The 24,326-nt window shown below is 35.4% G+C and overlaps 1 protein-coding gene across 1 annotated transcript; it reads right to left on the bottom strand.

Moving 5' to 3' along the window:
* Positions 1 to 5,713: 5,713 nt before the first annotated feature.
* On the bottom strand, positions 5,714 to 10,304 carry SKU5 (Cupredoxin superfamily protein). The gene is made up of 9 exons (XM_085731622.1): positions 9,900 to 10,304; positions 9,575 to 9,684; positions 9,064 to 9,334; positions 8,819 to 8,957; positions 7,964 to 8,330; positions 7,353 to 7,718; positions 7,186 to 7,264; positions 6,194 to 6,393; positions 5,714 to 6,101 (listed from the first exon to the last, which is right to left on the bottom strand). Exons 1-9 carry the CDS (start codon positions 10,035 to 10,037, stop codon positions 5,999 to 6,001), a joined length of 1,773 nt encoding a protein of 590 aa, XP_085587748.1. The 5' UTR covers positions 10,038 to 10,304; the 3' UTR covers positions 5,714 to 5,998.
* Between the last annotated feature and the right edge of the window lie 14,022 nt (positions 10,305 to 24,326).

The following is a 24,326-nucleotide window of genomic DNA, read 5'->3' as shown; positions in this document are numbered from 1 at the left end:
TACAATTTCATCTGTAACATTTTTTAAAGCAAAGTGAAATTAAGTAGTAGCCTTAGCAGACTCCGATATTAGTTGAACAATCGATATTTCCATTGATTTCTCAAGCATGAGTGGCTGGTCTACATCTTGTGGTGCCTCAACAACCGTAGGAGCCTTAATATTTGTGGGAGGTGTGTCTGTAGCCTTCTCCAGGTAAATAATTGTTATTTAGTTCTAAGTGACATTATGACCTATAATCCCACAATGTAAACAAAAATCTGGCAACTTAAGGATGCATGAGTACTGCTATTTACCCCGCGAAAAATCATCCCGAAAAATCATTCCGACAACTCAAGGAGCTGTGCTAGAGTAGATATGCATGTAGAACTGTTTCTGTTATTGTTTCTTAGGAAAACCGTCAAAAGTCAGTAGTACTAATGAAACTGTTTGCCACGGCCCACGAACATGCTGGTAGCGTGTATGCACCCTACCAGTTAATATAATGTTCCAAATCATGAATAAGAAGGGAACTATAGGAAACACCTCATCTTAATTGGGGATCCAATATAATACCTTTTTTTTGTGCATTTGGAAAACATGTAGAAAAATAATTTATACAACATAATGGTAAAGACTGTTTAGTTTTGTAATTGTATGTACAAGGCACATATATTGCCCCACATTCCACAAATGACTTGAAAATGCTCCATGTTACTTTACTTTTCTCATTCATTCATTGACCTCCAAAAAGCATGGGATACTATGTTAATTGTTAAGAAAGCAAGAATATTTCATTCCTTTAGCTTCAACATGTTAACATGCTTGACTCTTTGCCCGTGCAACCCAGGCTTTTTATGAGAGAAATCACGTGCATATAAAAAGAAGAGACCACAAATCAATTATTAATTTTCTGCCAAACTCCAACATACATTTTCAACTATATATGCACATGAATCGTGGTCACTGACTCTATGCATTCACGTAGGATCCGTCAAGCTGAGTAATTATATTATAGTTTTTAAAGAAAATCAAAATCTAGTAGAGTTTTGGACCTTCCAATCTTAATCAAATGGTCACAGGTTGCTGACTGCGTGAATGCGAAAAGTCAGTGATTGAGGAAAATTGAGGTTTATAAGTACACTAGTCATCAGACAACCATATATGACATGAGATGAAAGCCTAAGAAAAGTTTACCCGGCGGTAACTACTGATATGCCTTGTCCCGCGGCCCGTCAATGTGGCATTTTTCCAAGTGTAGATCCGAAGGCAGTTAACTGCTGATGGGTTAAAGGTGTAATTTCCTGAAGTTTCATATAGCAAATGCTGAATTGGGAACAGCAACTTTCAAGCCTAAGGGGAGCCTTGTCGAGAAAAATAAAAGCCCAACATGAAAAAGGAAGAAGAATTGAAAGACAATTGCTCTTTTAAGCTGTCAAAATTGTTCTCCCGCACCCCCATCGGCAATTATGTTATTCAAAATTTCATGTTTGTTTTGTTTTGGCCGTATCTTAATTTCTAGAAACTCCAATTTGCATGTTTTTTTTCTAATGCGTTAGAACTCTAAAACATTCATCTACAACTCATACTCCAATTTGCCTGTTTTGGCCATATCTTATTCCAAAGTGGGCTTCTATCTTGGTCATAAATGTGTTGGATGTTGAAGACGGAATTTCATTATATTTTGTGTTTTTATATTTGCTTGTCTTAAAATATAATTAAAAAATGACTTTTTTATGCCAAAACATATTAAAAAATTCAGTTTTCATATGGTGTTTCGAAAATATCGTTATTTATAGAGCATGAATACTATAACTACGAGGGGAAATTATAACAACCTCCCCTAAGTTTTAGTTAAATACAACTAACCTCCCCTCTGTTTTGCAAAGCATAAGATACCTCCCCTCCAGTTACATTCAGTCAAATCACCGTTAGAATACAAAACATATTAGTCATGAAGCCTGTGCGTATTCTCACTCAAAAACCGCCAAAAAGAAACCTTACGTCTTTCTTCTTCTCTATGGTCACTCAAGGCTTTCCGCACTCATCTTCACCTTCACTCGTTGTCGCCATTTCTGATCGTCTCCTCTTACCACTCATCATTGTTCTTGCCGAAGTGCATTCTAGCTATCATTGTCTTTGTCGTTATTGTGGATTTTTGGAGCATCGTTCTTTCTGTTGCGTTGTTACAGTTTGCCTTTCTTATTGTTCACGTTGCCGTTCTTGTCGTCTTTTGCCTTTCACATGAATTTCATTGGTTTTTACTGGTTGCTGTCACTTTGCTGTTGTTATTTCTGAATTGAAAATTGGTTGATTTTGTTATCATGTGAATTTGAAGAAAAATATTTTGGGTGCCAAATTGAGTATTTCATATGGCAAATTATGTATGTACGTTGTAACTGTAAAAATATGCCTGGAAGGAAGGTTAATGTATATCATATGGCAAATATTTGATACATATGAACCACCACCAACCATCACCTCCAATTACTAATCAATCATCTTAAAATTAATTACACGTACCTTGATTCTTTATTATACCCATCTTGCAAATTTTCGAAGGGAAAGAATTGTAAATCGTAGGACTGTATTAAAAAATGGAGGAAGAGACTAGTTGGTGGGATCGAAAGATGAGTGTGAATGTTTTTCTATTCAGCTAAAAGAAATATTAACTGTGAAATAAACTCTGTTTATGGAGGAGGGGTGTATTTATCTATTTGATGAGAACTCGGAAGAGGTTAATGTATATTTTAAAACTAGAGAGCGTGTCAGTATCATTTTAATAGAATTTAGGGGAGATGAATGTAATTTTCTCTAACTACAATTAACTAACTAACGTGCAATATTGGCAATATTTACTTGTATTTTCTATTTTCATTAAGATGATGTGGTAGTAGAATAGACATTATGGAATAGTGTCTATTCCATGGAGTTTAAGGTACTACAAGGATGTGTTTATGTATTTGCAATATTTAATTTTTTTTAGGGAATATTTAATTGTTTTGGTATTTAATGTGTGCAATGGTAATTTAGGAACATTATAATTTTATTTGATAAAATTTAGAATAATTAATGAAGGATGGTTGATTTTTTTTTAATAAATGTGGTCTTTTTTTCATATATTTTAAGACGGGTGGAGTATGTTTCTTTTGTATTTAATTAAGGGGTTGTACCTAGTAGTTAGGCATGGCAATGGGGCGGGGTGGGGACGGGTTTTGCCTTCCTCGTCTTCATCCCCTACTCTCTTATACTTACCTGTTACCCTACCCATACCCAACGGGGATGAGAAATTGAATCTCATCCCCGTTCCCAATGGATTCGGGTATTCCCGCCCCATCCGTCCCCGCATTGAATCAATTTTTTTAGGCATGGCAATGGGGCGGGGTGGGGACGGGTTTTGCCTTCCTCGTCTTCATCCCCTACTCTCTTATACTTACCTGTTACCCTACCCATACCCAACGGGGATGAGAAATTGAATCTCATCCCCGTTCCCAATGGATTCGGGTATTCCCGCCCCATCCGTCCCCGCATTGAATCAATTTTTTTAATAAAAAAATGTTTTTTTAAGCTTCAATGGTAATGTTGTGATGCATTATCCAACAATTTGCGCTCATTTTAACATTTCCTTACCAAATAATTCAGTTGCTCCTTTAACTATCAATGAAAGTTCTTATATCATGACAATTATCAAACCAAATAACATGACATATCATTATCAACCCCCTAAAAAAAACAAAAACATGACCTTTTTGCATTCGGGTAGGGTTTGAGTATGAGTTCGGGGTGAGTACATATATCCCCGTTACCAGTCCCATACCCGTATTTTAAAATCGGGGAAAACCCAAACCCATACCCAAAACCAGTCAAATCGGGAAAAACCCGTCAAATCGGGATTGGTTTGGGCGGGTACCCATGGGCACGGGTTTTGTTGCCATGCCTACTAGTAGTAGGAGTCATTATTTAGTACTCATATCTTCGTGAATATGAAGAGGTTTTGGAAGAATTATCTAGATATGTACTCTAAAGTCTATAAATATCCAATATCCTCTTAATTAATGATATAAAAAATAGTATTTATTGCTTCATTGCTGTTGTAAATCGACTTATAATGTTTGACAAGAATTTTCTCCAAAATTAATTATAATTAAAATGACTTTGTGACTCTTCTATCTTTACCTTGAAGATCACACATTTGAATCTTATCAATGGTATCCATATCTTTGTGGTGATTCTTCACTTGGCTTATCACTTCTCTCTTTGAGTGTGACGTCTTCTACCATCTTCTATGTATTCCCAATCTTTTACTTTCACTTTCCTTTTAAAATTAAAATTGTTATTTTTTTGCCATTCTCTTTGTATTTATTGTTCATTCAAGTATAGATCTTAAATCTATATATAGGTTCCCTTTTTAGGATAATATATGCCGAGCCCAACATAGAAAATGAACAAAATTGGGTTTTTGTTAAAATTTTGGTTTGATTAAGAATGTCATGTCTTATATTCGGCCATATTTGTCTTCAATCATTGTTTTTACTACACGCAACTTGTGATCGTTTTACTACACGCAACTACCAAGTTTGTCTTGTAAAAAAAAAAAAAAAAACTATCAAGTTCGTGACCGTATGATCAAGATCAAACAATTTTGATTCTAACATTAATATTTTATATCAAACTAAATTAAAAGCTATCTTAAAATTTTGAACGGTCTAGGTTTCAATTTGTTGGTTAGAAGTGACTTCTCATCTAATCCAAAATTCAAAAAACGGTATATTTATTACATTAATAGAAGGGACAACTTATATTTTTAAAACAACATTTTATCTTAATAGTATCATCTAATCAATATTGTATGGATACTCAATAAAGATTTTAACTTTTATTCAAAAAAATCAGTTTGAATAAATTAAAAAGAAATTGTACCGGTTAGTATAAAAAGCTGTAATTGGCGTGCTACTACCGACAAGATCCACTCATGTAGCAGACCCTTAATAGTTACTCCATCACCTCTATTTACAATATAAAATCATTTTACACTGATAAAAAAAATATAAAATCATATTAATATTATATTTTATATATAATTTTACAAAATCAACAATTAATTATTGATTTCATTATTTCTTTTATGAGTATAATTATTTATAACTTCAAATAAAAACCTTTAATCCTCCTTTTTCTTGTATCTTTCAAAATAGAGTTGATAAAAAATATTTTAAAAAAGCAAGACATAATTTTAAAAATGAATTATACTCTTTATTTGAAGTCCATTTTTTGTGGTTCGTACTTGCACGTGTTACCTTTTTGATTTGTCATCGTAAATAAAAAAATCCTTGATGTTGTCCAAGAGAGAGAGAAAAAAATGTGTAATTGATTAAATTTAGTTTACTCAAACTTTACCTGGGAGTGGGAGAAATGTAAATTTCTATATGGTTGAAATTATGATTGAAAATTTACGGAGGAACTCTTCCAACATAAGGACTTAATAAATATGTATGCAGGAAAATAGGTTGCAGCATTTCCTCTCAAAAGACTTTGGCACAAGAAATATGTGTGCAAATATGTATGCAGGAAAATAGGTTGCAGCATTTCCTCTCAAAAGACTTTGGCACAAGAAATATGTATGCAAACAGTTCAATTAAAAAGTAAAGTTAGTCTTAGAACAAGCTAATGTACAAATTACACAAGTAAAAATCACTGCAAGATTCATGTATCAAGAATTTAAGATGAAAGGAAAGTATGAAGTGGAAACCGTGTTGGCAAGTTTCATGTATCAAGAATGTGATTGGTAATTACTACAACAATTATAGGCATTAAAAGAATTACAAGTGTCCCAAATAATTAAACTGGGAGCCACAGAACATTAAGCTAAACAACAAGAATACAAGTCAAAATCACTGCAAGATATAAACAAGACTAACAAAAAAAAAAAAAAAAAAAAATCAAGAATTCAACCACAAATCTCACCAACAAGCCAAACTCTTCGCAATCAACTAATTAAGAGAGGATGATCTAGAATGTGCTTTTACTGAAAAATGTTCATTATGGCACATACAAACATCACCAAAGTGAATAACAACTTCAGCCCATTCCCGTTGATTGAAGCAGATGAAATAATTTTTTGAGGCCTGAAACAAGAAAATTTACATCAAAATTTAACAACTTTTTTTATGTAACATACTTTTAATTTAACATACTGAAGAATGATAATGTAACATACTTTTGCAAATGCTGAAGTCTGCCACATTTAAGGGCATTGTCTGGCATCGGTAACTCAGTTTTGTTAGTAGGCTCCGGGTTGACAACCCTGATGTATGTTTCTTGACCAAGATACCATGAATCAAGGTTTTCTGTTCTTAGATTCCAAACTCCAACATTGTCGAGGGAGACCAAAACTGCTGTCCATGCTCCAGGATAAACCTAAACAGACGGCAAGGGAATCAAATAGTTGTGTATAAAACTTGTAGGATACATGATGCAATAGCAGTTATGACAAAGTCATATGAAAGACATGTAGTAAACCAAATAGTAAGGCTCTGTTTGGTAAAATTAGCTGATAGCTGATAAGCTAGCTGATAACTTTTAGCTGATAAGCTAGCTGATAGCTTTTAGTTGATAAGCTAGCTGATAGCTTTTAGCTGATAAGCTAGTTGAAGTGTTTGGTAAAATTAGCTGATAGCTTTTGCTTTGAATAATAAGGGTAAATATGGAAGAAAAAATGAGAAGCTAAAAGCTATAAGCTCAAAAGCTACTTGAAGTAGCTTCTGAAAAATAGTTTATAAGCTCCTGAAATAAGCTATAAGCTCGTTGTACCAAACAGAGCTAAAGTGTTACCAAACAGAGCTTTTTTTGTCAAATGAGCTTATAAGCTAAAAGCTAAGAGCTAAAAGCTCTTTTTTTTGGGTTTACCAAACAGAGCCTATGTTGGATAAAGTGATTCATTTTGATGTAGCACCATAAATTCTTTTGACCAACTGAACTAGATTTCATCCTCAGTACCCTCAATTTTTTAAAAACAAAACAAAAGTCAATGATGAAAATCAAGGATGTAAACGAGTTGAGTCAAGTCAAACGCTTGAATCATGCGTTTGGTTTATGAAAAAAAAAGAAGGTTGCTCGCTTGTTGTAAAAGAGTGGAGTTTGAATGTCGAGCTTGTTAAAAACAAGTAAAGCTTTGCTTGATCGACATGCATTCTAAGACAGAAAATATACCTGCGCTGTAGTACGAGCTATTCCATCCCACTTGTTATATGTACCCCTGCTATTCTCAGACCAATCTCCGAAGTCCATCCTGCAGTCAATGGATCAAGTTTTGAGTGTTGCTGACGGCTAAAACATGTAAAAGTGTAACATCATGCAAGTAAGGAATAGAATCTTACCCTACAACAAAAAATGCATATCCATTCAAGTGATAAGTATGCATCTTGGTGTCATTGTTCTGCAGTATAATTTCCATAAATCCTCTAAAGCTTCCATTGATTACTGATGTTTCTACCCGAGGAGGTCCGGTTAGAGGCTTCGTGGGAAAATCAAGTTTGTATACTCCCTTTAATTTGTAATGGTCAGCAAGCCTGATTGGAGTGGCAGGATTGGCAAAAGAAATTCCACTAAGTGTTGCTCTCCGCTTCCCATCGATTTTCACTGGTGGCTTATTTTTCAATACGTAAATCTCTGTCACGTTGATGGAACCATATCTGAAAGATCCTTGTGGATTTGGACGAGCACCACTTGCTGATACGTTCCATCTACACAATTAACCACAGAATTGCAAAAATGAGTGCTAATATTTTTCAATTATATAGTCTGCATTAGTGGAACTTCACAGTATAAAGTTTGATTACAACATAGTTAATATGTCAACACGGATGAGACCTAATGAATTCTAAAGTTGATGACTTATTGACAAATTTCAGACAGTTGCTCGAAACCGAAGCGTAAGTAAATGAGACAAGATAATATATAATTCTATAGAACTGGAGTATGAAGAGACCTGATAGATCTTGCTTGGTTCATTGAGAAAGTTTTATCAAATTGATCATCTGGACCCGGTGGTAAATGACCTCTTGCTTTCCCCTTGGAATTTGAATAGTGCAAGATACCAACTCCAGTAACTCGTTGCCAACGTGATTCATTCACAAACCTGGCACTTGCGACGATGTAGTAATCTGAACTTGCATTCTGATCCATGGTTACCAGAAAAGAATAAGATTGTCCAACATGAATATCTAAGCTAGTGTAGTTCTGTTGCACTGTATATGAGCCTTCAGTCTCTGCTAGAAGTAAGTTATGGTTCTGAATCCTGAAATTCAGACTTGTTGATATTCCAACATTATGTACACGAAGTCGGTAAGTTTTTCCTGTTAAAAATTATCAAAGAAACATTAGAAACATTAAACAGGTAAATCATTATCAAGAATGAAGAATGTTATAACACCAAGCTCACATCTATCCAAACTCACTGTTCTAACATACACACTTTGTACTCTACTGACAGATATTGCTCAAGGCATATGAAGACCATAGAGGAAAACTTTTAGTGCTTACAAATCTGTTTTTATTTCCATGCATTAAGAAACACAACATTAGAGAAACTTTGAGTGCCTAATCTTAATTTACTAAAAGCAAAACAGCTATCATACATTAGTGAGTGATATTGTGTTTCCATGTCTAGAGAAATTGTATACAAGAGACATTAAAATTTATTACTTTGTAATCACACATGGAACTTCTCTTGTATTTATTATTAATCATAAAACCAAACAAAAAACATCCATATCAGTATTTGAAAAATAAATAACTAAAAAAATCAGAGAATTCAAGTTAAGTTTCTATTTCAAGAAGTTACCTGGTTTGACATCAATTTGTTCAAAATCGATGTTATCAGGAACAAGTGTGTCATTATATCTATAAGGGCCTTTCCCATTGATGAGAACACCATCTGGCATGCCAAGATCTTTTCCATCATCTAGAGCTTTTCTCAAAGCCTACATTAATTACAAAAAATTTTAATCAACTCATCTAACATCCAATCTAATCTAACACAGAATCGGAAACTTTCCATAAACTCAACTCAAACAACACAAAACTAACCGTGTGATTGCGTGTGTACCAATCACCAATAAAAACAACAATGTCCCCTTCTGGAGTATCAAAAGGAACAGAAATTACGGGTCGGTTGTTTATAATGAAACCACCAAATCCACCAGCTGCTCTTTGAAAATTAAGTGAAGGAAAGTAGAAAAAACTTCCAATCTGATCCTTCACTTGAAACTGGTAAGTCCAGTTCCATTTTGGTGGAATAGGACAATTTGTTCCAAGAACACCATCTTGCCATGAACTCCTCCTTTGCTGAACCCCAGACCTATTTCAACCACCAATAAAAAAAATAAACTTTTAGCTCAATTAACAAAACCAAAGTTTTCAACTTTTTAAACAAAAATCGTTATTAGACGTTATGAAGCATGGATACGGACACGGACACTGACGTGTCTCCGACACCGGGACGCCTAATATGAGGAGTGTCCATGCTTCATACGTAATAGTTAGTTAAAACAGTTAGTTACACTAGTTACATCTAATAATCAACAACAAAACAACCTACCAATGAATGAGGAGGTTTTCATCCAATTTGTTGTGGACATTCACAGCAACATTGTTGTTTGTGGTTACATTAATAGTAGGACCTGGAAACTGTTTGTTGATAGCAATGACCTACACAAACAATGAAAAACATTACCAAAAAAAACCTTTACATCTTTTCTATATAACTCAGTTACGTTTACAATAACCCTTTTCAAGTTTAACTATAACATTACTATTTAGATGTAGATCTGAAAGTAAAGTTTGAAAATTTAGTAAATTCAAAGTGAGTTAGTAAAAAAGTGAACATACCCATTTCCAAAAATAGTAAGAGAAAGAAGAAAAACCTGTTGGGGTACTCCAAGAGGAGAAGCAGTGATGTATGAAACCTCAAAATCATAGGGAACAAATGCATCTTCAGCAGAAGAGAGTGTAAGAAGGAAGAAAATGTTGATGAGAAAGAGGAAGAGAGGTGAAGAAGCCATTGAATATGGAACTTTTTTGGTGACTCAAAAGATGAATTTTTTAGCTAAGTTTTGAATAGACTTTTTCCTTTTATGTGATTTGATTTACATTATCAATTTTTTTGTGTCTATAAGGAAAGAAAGGACTATGAAAGAAAGAAACTGGTTTTCTTGTTCTAGAGAGAGAGAGAGAGAGAGAGAGAGAGATTGGAGAAGTGGTGTGGAAGGGTTGTCTTTTTAGCTGTGGTGTAAAAAAAAGGTGTGTTCTAGAGTGGACACTGGATGGATGGAGCTGAATGTGAATGAGTGAATGTCTTCAAATGGTGACAGCCTAAGGACAGTTCATACTATACCAATTGTATTTGACTATTGTCTATACTCAATCACAATCTATATAAAATTACCCCTTTTTTTAATGGAAGGTAGGTTTGAAATTTAACATGGTAGTTTAGTATTTGTATCTATTTTTGGTGAGTCTGGCGGAATTATGGTGTGTTTTCATGTGATTTCAGCAAAATCTATAATTTAGAGGAAATAAATTCTATAACCGTAAGATTTGGTAATTTTAGTGTATTTAGGAGAGATATGGTGATGATTCCGGTAAAAGTGATTTGATGAGTTAACATCATAGGTCAAGAGAGATAGAGAATAATAGTAAAAAATATGTAGCTTTTTTTGGACAAAAAAAAAATATATAGCTTAAATGTTTGTTATGTTACGAGTCATAATTATGATCATTGTATCACAATGTTATATACACCATGATTTCACATAGCGAAAAAAATCTAAGCTTCAGTTTACCGCACAATGTCAATATATGAACAAACATATGTGAAAGGTAGGGAATTTGTTCCACACTTTAGTACTTCAATAAAATTATGGTGTCATCTTGATTTCGTCAATTTCACATTCTAATCATGCACTTAGAATGTTATACAATGTTGATGTATGGTTGGTGTTGATTTGGCCTATACAAGTTTTGTTGATAATCTACTAAATTGGATTTTGTGTATCTAAATGAACCAATCCTTCACACCAAACATATTCACACTTACATTTTTTATGTTCTCTATGTATGTTTTATTATTGAGATCAAATTTTGATATTTCAACCACAAACTTAACTTGTGTTGATAATTAAAAGGTTTCATTAAACTATTGAATCCCTAGTATAACTTATTATTCACTACATTACAAATTTACATGAACTTTGAAAGGTTTCAAGGTTTGTAGCTGTTGCACTTGGCACTATAGCATTGGTTAACTACATTACATTACATTAATTAATCAAAATCTATAACTACTAGATAGGAGTATTTGATAAATTAAATGAATTTGGTGGTTGATGATTGGGCCCATTCCTTTCTCTTTTGGTTTTATATAATACAATGGCAACGGCGTAATTAACGTTACAACGGTCGGATCCTGCAAAAAGTGCCACATGCTTTCCAGCCGGGAACCATTCTGTGAGTGGGGCCCACTACGCTGTCTATGTTGGCTGGACTCTCTGCGTAATTACCGTCTGATCCTGACTTTGTGGTTTTGACTTATCTTAACGGTCCCTGATCATCCAACCCACGTGAGTCCAGCCAAAGAGTATTAAACTGTCCAATATTTTATATAGCAATTACAGCAGCTTCCACTCTGAACAGACATTGTCATCTTTTTTCCATTTTTTGGGCAAATTTGATTTTCAAGCAAAATACCTTTGTCTGCTGTTAATTAATCAGTTAAAACAGAAAACCGTTTACGTGCAAAGCAGGCAGCAGTAGTAATAATTAAGTTAGCATATGAGGAAAATTTATTATATCTATTTCAGCAATAATAATTACAAGATTCAGTATTACTAGTTTGCTTATTTTGGATGTGTATGTGTACAAAATACCAACTGGAAAACTTCTGAAATTTGATTATAAAAAAAAACTTCTGAAATTTAGACTTAGTTTTTAAATGCATAACTTATGCATATTCGAAATCACCGTCATGTTTTTTAAGGACTACAAAAGTTTAGATGAATTAGATTCTGGAGGTTTACCTAGGTCAGACAAAATTACAATGTTTTTGACTAAATTGTAGGTGATAATGTGATATCATAGCGTTTGTAAAAGTTACGGTAATATCTCATGTGTGTAGACTAAGCAATGTGGGACTGACCTGAACATTTTCACAGTGAGTAAGATTTAAATTTACTATAGTGGCTCATAATCTTAAACTTTATCTCTCACATCAAAACACATATAACCTTTTCTCAAATGTATTCTAAAAAACTCGTGCATTAAAGGTCATGCACGTCAATCCCGATTTAGTGAATATTGTAGGAATTTTCCCTAGAATTTCATAGAAAACAACCCCTTACTTTCACATTTACATATGTCCGTATATCAAGGATATTCACGTAGTTATGTATTTCACTCTACATATAGTATAAATTTTATTAAGAGATTCAATTATTTCATCCTATTATCGCTTCATGAATCATGTTTCTTTTGATTTATCGTAACATGTTAATCTTGTCTCACTTCATAATTTAGTATTACCCATTGAACCTAATTATTGGAATCTCTAGTCGTTTAGGTTGGGATGCCATCATAAGAGATTCATTTTTATAAAGACAATTATCTCATATTACAAGATGTTTTATGTACTTTCTCTCTGGCCAATCCTTTTGTCAAAAGATTGGCTAAGTTTTCATTGGTGCATGCATGATTCATTCTAACAGCTCTGTTTGGGAGTGACTCGCTAACAATATTGTACTTATGATGTATTTGTCGTCTCTAACTGTTCTCAATTTTGGTAATAGCCTTGATACTATCACAATGTATCACCGCAATCGGTCGTATCAACTTTTTTTCATAAAGGAATATTTTCTTACAAGTATCTCAACCGACTTGCTTCTTCAATAGTTGTTGTTGATGCTAGCATCTCAAATTCCATAGTAAATTGAACATGATTATCTATTTCTTAGACTTCCAAGATTATATGTTTCTTAGACTTCCAAGAAATTGCTCCTCCAAAAATGCTAAATATACAGTCATTGATAATGTAATACAAGGTTCATCTGATAGAGTGATCTAACTTTCATCATTGTATACTTCAAGGACAATTGGAAACCTTTGATAATGTAAGTCAAGGTTCATGATTCTTTTAAGTTATCTCTTGACTCTCTCAATAGCATTTGTAAATTTTTTAAATCTTTGATAATGTAATCCAGTGTTCGTCGTTCTAATTTTTGAAATATTTGCCAATCGATTTTAGAGAAGCATCTGTTAATTTCTTTCTTGTGTTGTTGTTCGAGTCAATAAGCACTTCATCGTACTCATTCCAAAGGATTATTACTCTAGCATTGTTTGATCAATGTTGTACTCATGACATAAGAAAATGTGTTAAAATTGGTTGAACAATAGGTAAAATGGTTCAAAAATATGTTCATGCACTAAAAAGATTATTAGCCAAGTCTCTCTCTTTAACATGTTTCGTGACACTGTTCAAAATTATGCAAACAAATTATGAACCACGACGTTCCCAAGAAAAAATAGTCCAACTGCAACTGTATCGGAGTCTTACTTCATTGTAGGATCTGTATTTACCAATTCTAAAGTCAATTTCGTCTTCAAAATTGTAAACATCGCTCAAAAAGTCCTTCATTTTTTCGGATTAATAAATACATTCTTAAAAGTGTAAATGTGATTCAAAATGATTCATCCGTTAAAAATAGATTAAAAAACTCCTTTTTTTTTTTTTAAAGTCGTCATCTATTTAAATTGCAAGTTATATCAGATAAAACATTTTTTTTTTCCAAAAAGAAACATCATTTTTTTTGTTTATCGTTTATCTACGGACAATATCGTAAGATAACTAAAATATCAATGAACCTTTACATATGGACATTTGGTTTTTCGTGAAAGTTTTTGTCCGTCACTAGAAATCAATTGTTTTTTTGTTTTGAAAAATTGAACCTACAAAATGGGCAATGGCTGGTCGTCATAATGAATCATATCATAGTTTCATATTGCTGTTGCGGTTGGCTCTCTAATTGCTGTAATTCTGCTCGGTTTTGGAAGGGTTGGGGGCTGTTGTAGTTCGGCATTCTAGCATAGTTTGGGGGTAGCTGTTGCTGGTAGCAGCAATGTGCTTTTTTGCTGCCAGCAGAGAGGGAGTTTGTTGTTTAGGGATTCCTGGATTAGGAATTTTGAGGCAGGGGGTATGCTTCCGGTTTTCTATTGTCCGGTGGTATACTCCAGCCTCATTATTTTGTTTTGTTTTGGGAGTTTGAGTTGTTGGTGTCCCGTATATTTGCGGTACCATTTGTATCCGTTTCTGTTTCTCCGCGAGTGTTTTGCGCCTTGCAATCCTCGTCGTGAATAAATTTGCTGTTTAAAAAAAATAAAAAATAGGGTAAGTGTTAATATAGAGGTTATTTTTACAAACTACAATTTTAAAATTTTATTTGTCACGTCACAAAATTTAATAACTATTTTGACTGATACTTAATTAAATTATTTTCCAAGATTAATTTGTCTATTTACTCAATTTTTAGTTGTGTAAATTTTAGCTTTATATGACTGTTATAAAACTAAAAAATAAACTAAGGTACATGTGTTTAGAACCGTTGTGCAACTAACACCATGATTCTCCTGAAGTGGTCATGTCTTTTTCCCTAGCAGCATTTGACAGAGTTAGACATTTTAGGCCCACACCAAAACATGTATTAGTTCAAAATGTTTAATTACTTCCCCAAAACTACCATGCATAATTGCATACTATTATGTACGACAATACAAACTGGCTAAGAAAAAGAAATAATCATCCCCATGTGAGTGTTTATTTTTTTTTAATGTCATTTGAGTGATTACAGGGGAAATTGACATGTCAACCAACTCCATCTCTTGTGATACAGGAATTCATATTAGTAAAACTAAAAGATTTTGTGACGAAGTAATCGGATATACATTAAAGAATTCCAGCAACTGGAATTTTTATACTTTGGTTTGTAAGTCAGACAAAAAACTTTTGAAATATTTTCTTCATAAATTAATTAATGACTTTGGACCTCAGCTACACGCTTGCATAATGCGTAATTATCATTTTATGCACACAATAGGGGCTAATTATTTCAATCCAAAGAATTTTTTCCTCTAGAAATAAAGTGTTTACAAAATAACACTAAACAAATGCATAGGCAGCTATCTAACGTTGGAATATTGATTAGTATTGGCTGAACCGTGTGGGCATAATTTTTACGCTCTTGTTAATCAATGCTTTAAGGATCTTTCAAGAAAAAGAAAGAAAAATAAAAAATCAATGCCTTCGGAATATTGGTTAAAAAATCTATTAATAGAAACTTTATTTTAGAAATATAAATTTTTACTTTTATCTTAGCAATAATTACACAACTTTTTAATTCAAACTTATTAATTTTAACACTTTAACCAGCTCCAAGGACATTCATTATCATTCTCCTAATTTTTTATTATTTTTATTGATGGTTTTCTAACTAGAACTTCCAAAATGCTCGTTTCTCTAATATTAAATACTCTTGCTTATGCTATAAACTCGGTTGGATTGGAGGAAACAATCTACGGTGTGTGCCAAATAGAACTCTAATGGAGATTAATCAGGCTAAAATGAATGAGTGATTTATATTTCACATATATATTAAGAAAATTATTATTATTTTTTAAACAAGTCAAAATGCGATTATAATTAACATAAATCAAACAAACTACCAAGCATAAGGAGTGTCATAGAAGAACGCTGAAAATTTATACATTAATTGTGCCAAACATGAAATGCATGAAATGAAAGAAAGAAAAGATTATATTTATAAGGTAAAACTCATGTATAACAAGGGATTGAGCCACTAGTTATGATAATCAAAAACAAAACAAGAGTAATTTGCTTTCAACAATTAAAAAAAAAGTTTAATTTTATCTAAAAATGATGCAAATTGTCTTCCTTGCGATTAAAAATCCAGTTATTGTTTTCTTTCCAAATAACACAAACATGCGAAAACCAAACCACCTGCAAAGATGACCGTAGAGATCAGGAAATCACCTAAGTGAACATACTGTGATAAGTGATATGATAAGCGAGTCGAATCAGTTGAGTGAATGTCATCCAATTCCAAATAAGAGACCAAATATTGCCGAAATTAGTGCACCACAAGAACATATACTTGACATTTTCATCCATCCCGGACCCACTGACACAAAGATTATAATATGCTTGAAGAATGTCACCCCGAATTAAATTATCCTCTGTCGGAAGTCGAATACGATGAGACACTTGTTATACCCTAATTTTGGACCTAAAAATACTTGTTCAATTCTTCTTTTCTTGCATTATAAGTCATTTGATATGTCTCTGATCAATTGCATCTTTCTCTGCATTTTGTTTCAATGTTACTTGCAAAATTCATGAAAAAGGGTATTTTAGTCATTTCCTGCATTCAACTCATTTTAATCCTTGAAAATTGTTTGAGTCTTTTAAATTGGTTTGTATAAGTCCTTGTTTCAATCTCATGTCAAAATTCATTTCAAAAATATCAGTTGAGTCATTTTAGCCCCTAGGGGCATTTTAGTCATTTCCCATGTTAAAATTTCTTTCAGTCTTTTAAAAATTTGTATGAGTCTTTTCATTTGATTTGAATAAGTCTTCATTTCAATTTTATGTCAAAATCCATTTTAAAAATTGCATTTGGAGTCATTTTGAGTCAGTTTTGCCCCTAGGGGCATTTTAGTCTTTTCATGCGTTAAAACCCTGTTTAAATTCTAAAATCTGTCTCTGAGTCTTTTAATTTGTTTGAATAAGCTCTTGCTTTAATCCCTTGTTAAAAAATCATTTTAAAATTGCATTTGAGTCGTTTTTAGTCGTTTTAGTCCCTAGGGGCGTTTTGGTCATTTCACGTAAAAACTCTTGTCTGCTTCGTTGCTTTTAATCGTCTCGCTTTACGTTAATTTTCAATTCACTTTTTCAATTCAATTTTAGTTTAATTTTCATTTCGGCCTTTGTACTTTTGTTATTTACGTTTTAATCCCTTTTTTTAGTTTGTTAGAGTCCAAGTGCCATGTGTCCAAATGCTATTGGTCCTTAAGAGTTTGTTACAAGTCCAGTGCCATGTGGCATTATTTCATTGGTCCAAGCTTACCACATCCCCTATATAAGTCAAAGGTCCAAGTCAAAGTCTCACACATTCAATCATTTTTCCAAAATTCACAAAAAAGTCATAAAAATTTTCTCTCTTTTCCCTCTTTCTTTTCCCTCACGTGTTCATTTTCTTTCTCCACCATAACCAACTTCCCACTTTCTCTCTCCACCACAACAAACTCCCACCACCACAAAAACCACCCTAAACCACCCTAACTAACCTGCAACAACCTCTAACAACCTCCGTCATCACCTCTAACCACCTCTAACCACCATAACCTCCACAAAAAACAATCTCTGAGTTCTGAATCTCCCTCATTCTCTCCAAAACCGATCTCTCCAGTTCCTTCAAATCAAATCAGAACCGCAACCTTCAAACCTTCAACCATGGAGGAATCATGCAGTTTCGTTGTTCACTTCGATCAAAGGAACACCAGCGTTCGCAGCCGAAATCAAAGAACCTCTTGAAGAAAACGACGTCGCTGTAACAATCGAAGCTCTCAAAAAGGCAATCACGCTTCACCTTAACGGCGACACCATTCCTCAATTCTGCATCACCGCCGTCCGCTACATTCTCACCATCGCAACAACACAATCACACAGAGAGGAAATGGATTTCGAAAGGAAGAAGAAGACATAGCCACAACCAGTTCGTCCAAACACACAAACAGCAAGCAATTTTCGAAACAGAGTCCAGATCGAGAAAGGGAAGAGAAGCTGAATCCGAATTCATCATAACCAAACCAATTTCCAGGAGTAGGAAGGTGAATCCAAATCGAGTCTGATTCAAACGGAATCGAAGCTTACCGACCAGAACTGAACCCAGGGTAATGTTCCTAGAATCTTTCCGTTTAAACGCCGTGAATCTTGTATTGTTTGCTGGTGTTAATTTCGTTTTAGGCATGAACAAAGAGTAGGTGAATTGTTGTTTCGAAAATTTGGATGTTAGATCTAGGTGTTTTGATTGCTGAAAACGAATTGGTGAAGAGAGGAGAAGAGATACAGAGGTCTGTGTGTTATTGACGAGGATGGAGAGAAGAAGAAAGTGTATAGTTTGACTCATAACCCATGGGTTGAACCGCCCCATGCCCATACCCTACCCATTTCGTTTGGGCTTGGGCCTAATTTGCCTACAGCCTCTGTTTTATTCTAATGCTTTGCTGTTCCTACACCATTTCTTGCTATTTGCGCCATTGTTTTGTCGAAAATCTTCAAAAATTCCTAAAAAAAAATGTTCAAACCGTTTCCTTGATTTTTTTTTAATGAATCTTGATATGTTTGTATGTTAAGTATTCATTAAAAATGAGGAAATATTTTTGTTTCAATTCTTTTCCATTTCTTGTTAAAAAGCCTTGCCAAAATTCCTAAGATTTTGTTAATTGTCTTGCAATCATATTTGATGCTTGAAACTTGTTTCTTATGGTATTTTGGCACGTCAAAAATAATAAGAGTTTATGTAGAATTCCCTTGTGACTTTGTGTCACTTCTTGTCAATTTTTTTTTGTGAAATCTTTGTATGCTTTTGATTCCAATATCTTGCCACCTTGTGTTGAATGCTTAATATGCAAATGTGATGTGTTTACTTCTGAAAATTGTGTTTGTTTGGCTGTTTTGAAAGTGCAAATTGTGATTTTCTTGTTTCATAAGTAATGTGTATTGTCACCATGAGAAATAATGCGTAAAATGGACTTGAAAGTGCACTATAAGTCTTGGCTCATACTTGTCCTTATGATTCTCATAATGTGGCTGAAATGAACCATTTGAAAATTACCATTGATATGAGAATTTTAAGCCTTAAATTTGCTTTGGTGTTAGTGCAATTTCTTCAAGTCCATTTTCCCATTTTTTTCTTTTTTTGGCTAAAGTGTTTGTTACTTTTTGGTTAAGTCTTGTTCATTTTGTTATGCAATTTCTACTTGCTTCATCCTCCATATTATATCTTGTACTACTAATCCCTTTGCTTCATGTTTCATGTATTCCATAAGCATTCCCATCTCATTCCACATCTCATCTCTTTCTCCACTTTTATTTCTTGCATTTTAAGTTCCAATTCCATACAAAGATTAGAATGTAATAATTAGGAGTTCTTGTAATATTTTACTTTTATGCCACTTTTAATTTCTTGGCAAAGAGGCCATAGAATGTATCTAGGGTATGATGTAATAAGGACAATGGACTCTAATGATGTACACCGACACAAGCACCGACACATGCACACACACCACTTTAGCTATATAGTTAGAATATGCATGTTTAGATGTATGTTTAGGATTGTATGTTTAGATGAATGTTTAGGCTCTATACTTAGAAAAATCATTTTCCCAAAAAACTTGAACAAACTTCACTCAAACATTTTTCATAATAAACCTTGGGGTCAAAACCCCATTGAATTTTCCTTTTATTTTCTTAATCAAAATCTTAATGAATCTTAATAATACTTAGACCCCATTTTGCAAATGACTAATTCAACCTCACAATTTCATAATCTCATGCCCTTGAGGCCTCTTTCTATTCTTCAAAATTTCATTTTCAAACTTAAAACCAACCAATAAAAACAAAAACATTTTTTGAGAGAGAACTACGGTGGATTTGATCCCTTAAACGGGTACGTAGGCAAGGAACAAAATTCCTTCAATTCAACTAAAATAAAAATCCAAAAAACATTCTTCTCCCTCCAATTCTTCACTTAGAACATTCTTAGGTTTAACATCATCTTTCAAAATAGCATTTTAAAAATAAAGCGCGCGCGTAGAAATTAAAGACGGTTCCTATAGGATACTATAGTCGTTATGGGTGCCTAACACCTTCCCGTAGCGAAAACAACTCCCGGACCTCGATTCTCAAGGGTTTTGCTTACTTTTTCCCTTCCCAAGAAAAAATAAGATATCACCGGTTTAAAAGGTTCAAACGTAATCAATGTTTGACACCCGAAAACCAAGATAAAACAGCTGGCGACTTCACTGGGGAGATTCGAGAGTTACGCCTAGTCTTTATTTCCACGCTTGCGCTTGTATTTTTACTTGTTTCTTTTACTTGCTTTCCTATGTGAATAAATGTTTAAATTCTTGCAAACGTGTGGGGTGAGAATATCAAAAGTCCTGCACCCGGGCTGAGTGAACTTAGGATTTAGGAGGGATATAATCGACAATTCATTCCGGGGGTTGCCTCGTGTTTTGGATTATGCGATCAATCCCACATAGCTGAGGCATTTTGGGGGTGATGTTGTCGGCGCGTGTTGTCGCGTTTAGGCACTTTACTTCTAATTGTTCTATGAGGCTATGAACCGTAGATAACCAAACCCATCCATGGCCATTTTTCTAGGATGTAGTGCGGAGGCTAAACCGAGTGTTGTCTCGAGTTTTAGTCGTCACGCGATACTACACTCAAGTTAGACCTTCCACGTATAATCGTGGAGCGAGTGTTGTCTCGTGACACCATGATATACGTCGGAGAGGTTGCAACTTGGGAACCTTTTTAGAACCCGGTTACTATTATCCTAAAGCCCTAGTTTCACCGGACGCCGTGTCCACCCATGACTCCTCGACTTTGAACTTCAAACCCACCATGTTTTCTCCGAACCTGAATGTGATCATGCATACATGCATAAACTTTTTTCCATGCATTTATCGGAGGACTTAGACAAGTCATCTTTTGAACATCACGGATGTGAACGCCAAGTGATACCATCTCAACTAAACTTTTAGTTTTGCTCAAGATTTTCAAATAAAACCGTGTTTCTCCGTGATGTTCACAACCACTTTGAAGAAGTCCTCTGACAAAAAACAGTCTTTTCGCATTTGCATATCATGCATCATATGCATCATTCAGTGGTCACAAAAAGCTTCTCTCGTGCTCATTGCCTCCTGGTTTTGTCCGCCGCAGTCTGAAAAGTGGCTCGTGCTCGCAAAGTGTATCAACCAGATAGAATTCACCAAACAAGATTTTACAAGAGAAGAATCATGGCTAACTTTGAAGAAGAAAATGCTCAGCTCCGTGCCGAATTGGCTGCTATAAAAGAAGACTTGGCTAAGGCTCATGACGTTATGTCCACTATGATGGCTGCACAGGAACAACCAGCCACTTCTGTTCCAGTTACTGCTGAGGTGATTCCCTCTATCCCACTGTCTGCTGTGGCTACTGATGCTCGGTTTGTTATGCCCAACGGCCGTCCTTATGGACTCCCACCTTTCTACTCTCCTAATACTGCTGCTGGTGTCTCTGGTTTTGCTGGTCAAGGACAGATTCCTGTATCCACTGCTATGCCTCAAGTGACTACTGTTGTTACCGACCCTATTGTACACACTGTACAACAGGTGATTGATGTTGACACTCCGCGTGGACAAGATTCCGCAATGGAAGCTATGAGAAGACAGTTGATGGAGTTGGCTGGAGAACTCCGTGAGGTCAGGGCTAGCCGAGGAAACAATGGTGCTCCTGCTAAAGCTCGTGATCTATGCTTGGTGTCCCGATTTGAGGTTCCTAAGAAATTCAAAGAGCCAGAATTTGACAAATACAATGAGACTTCTTGTCCACACAACCATGTTATCCGGTATGTCCGAAAGATGGCTAACTACGCCGACAATGATGCACTAATGATCCATTGCTTCCAGAGTAGCTTGACAGATGATGTAGCAGATTGGTACACTAGTTTGAGTAAAGACAACATCCATACTTTTGAGGATCTGGCTGCTGCTTTTGAGAGTCAATATGAATTCAATACCCGTCTGAGGCCAAATAGGGACTCTCTTAAGGCCTTGTCTCAGAAATCAGATGAAACCTTCCGTGAATATGCTCAGAGGTGGAGAGGGGCAGTTGCCCGTGTTTCTCCTCGACTTGATGAGGAAGAGTTAACACAGACATTCCTGAAGACTCTGAAGAAGGAATATAAGGAGAGAATGATAGTCTCTGCCCCAAACAACTTCTCTGATATGGTTACAATGGGAACGCGTCTAGAGGAGGCCGTCCGAGATGGTATTATTGTCTTAGAGAAAGGTGAATCTTCAAACAGTGCATCAAAGAAGTATGGTAATGGTCATCATAAGAAGAAAGAATCTGATGTGGGGATGGTGTCTGGTAACCCATCTGCAGCTGCCACACAATTACCTATGCCTTATCATTACATGCAGTACTCTCAGCATCCTTTCTTCCCACCATTCTACCAGCAATATCCCCTGCCACCGGGCCAACCACCAGTGCCTGTCAATGCCATCGCCCAGCAAGTGCAACAACAGCCTCCTGCTCAACAGCAGCAACAACAGGGTCCCCGACCCAAACCTCTTTCCACCAATACCAATGCGGTATGGTGAGCTGCTCCCAACTCTACTGGCCAAAGGACACTGTGTCACTAGACCAGGCAGACCTCCGCCTAATCCATTGCCTCCCAGGTTCCGACAGGATCTAACATGTGAATTCCATCAGGGTGCTCAAGGCCATGATGTTGAGGGTTGCCTTGCTCTGAAGTATATTGTGAAAGATCTGATAGAAAAGGGAAGGTTGGCTTTCGAGAATAGTGCTTCTCATGTTCTTGACAATCCGCTTCCAAGCCATGCTGCAGTTAACATGATCGAGGCTTTTGAAAGGATCCCTGTTCCTCAAGAGGATCCCATGCTGGATGTCCGCAATGTCGTTACTCCCTTGGATGATATCCAGAGTCTGATAGATGACAAACGCTTGACCGTCAGTGATGTATGTGTGATTGTGCCAGTGCTTCAGGATTCTCCGGGTCAAGAAGGGCAAGCTGCTGGCTGGGGCAAAGTAATTCAGATTCTGGAAAACAAGCGTAAAGAAGGCCTTGGATTCTCCCCGACATCTGCTGTCTCAAAGGGAACCTTCTACAGTGCTGGGTTCATCAATGCTATTGCTGAAGATGCTGCTGAAAGAGGTCATGTGCCTACATTTGTTATACCAGGAGGCACCGTGAGGAATTGGGAGGCCATTGATGTTCCCTTAGTCATGCATGCTTCCATGTAATGTGTTTTGTTGCTCATGTTTTTTGTTTTCAAAATAACAATCCTTTCGCTCTGCCCAAGGCGAAAGTGATATCATTGTAAGGGCGTGTTTGTTTCGGCATTGCCGTTATCAATAAAAGTTGTCGTTTTTCTCACGACTCTTTGTTTTTTACTTTTTAGTGCCTTTTTCTTGGAAATAATGGTAATGCCAGAAAAAACCAAAACATCTGTATTTTCTTATTAATTTCAAAAGTCTGCATGAAAAACTTTTTCTAAAATCATCCCAATCATATTATGCAGATTGAACCATAATAAACCCGTTGAACACAGTGACCCTATGGTTCCTCCAAATTTTGAATTCCCTGTATATGAAGCTGAAGATGAGGATGATGATGAAGAGATACCGTATGAGATCACTCGACTGCTTGAGCAAGAAAGAAGAGCCGTTCAGCCTCACCAGGAAGAGATTGAACTCATCAACTTGGGTACTGAAGAAAACAAGCGAGAGATCAAGATTGGTGCTGCACTTGAGCCAGAGGTGAAAAGGAAGATTACTCAGCTTCTCCATGATTATCCAGATGTCTTTGCATGGTCTTATGAAGATATGCCGGGTCTAGATCCCCAGATTGTGGAACATCGGATACCGACAAGACCTGAATGTCCTCCTGTCAAACAGAAATTGAGAAGGTCTCGTCCAGACATGGCTCTTAAGATCAAGGCTGAAGTACAAAAACAAATTGATGCGGGTTTCCTCATGACAGCTGAATACCCTAAGTGGATTGCCAACATCGTACCAGTACCAAAGAAAGATGGGAAAGTTCGAATGTGTGTTGATTACAGAGATCTGAACAAAGCCAGTCCAAAAGATAACTTCCCATTGCCTCATATAGATGTGCTTGTTGACAGTACGGCTCAATCCAAAGTGTTCTCCTTCATGGATGGTTTCTCTGGTTATAATCAGATACGAATGTCTCCTGAGGATAGAGAAAAGACGTCCTTCATCACTCCATGGGGAACGTTCTGTTATAAAGTAATGCCGTTTGGCTTGATAAATGCCGGTGCTACCTATCAAAGGGGTATGACAACTCTGTTTCATGATATGATTCACAAAGAGATTGAAGTACATGTCGATGATATGATTGTGAAGTCAAATGATGAAGAGCAGCATGTTGTGTATTTGAAAAAGATGTTTGAAAGACTGAGAAAGTACAAGCTGC

Source organism: Medicago sativa, chromosome 8 (genome assembly GCF_051527215.1).
Source record: "Medicago sativa cultivar Bolivia chromosome 8, Bolivia_mono, whole genome shotgun sequence".
Taxonomy (NCBI): domain Eukaryota; kingdom Viridiplantae; phylum Streptophyta; class Magnoliopsida; order Fabales; family Fabaceae; genus Medicago; species Medicago sativa.
Note: the sequence above shows the minus strand (reverse complement) of the source record. Positions and strands in the feature narration are given on the sequence as shown.

Bases quoted from the DNA above. Each gene is read 5' to 3' on its own strand.
- SKU5 (XM_085731622.1), bottom strand. From the start codon at position 10,037: ATGGCTTCTTCACCTCTCTTCCTCTTTCTCATCAACATTTTCTTCCTT. The intron at 9,685-9,899 runs GTTTTTCTTCTT...TTGTTTGTGTAG, and splicing joins CTCTTGGAGTACCCCAACAG to GTCATTGCTATCAACAAACA. The intron at 8,958-9,063 runs GTTAGTTTTGTG...TAATTAATGTAG, and splicing joins GGTACACACGCAATCACACG to GCTTTGAGAAAAGCTCTAGA.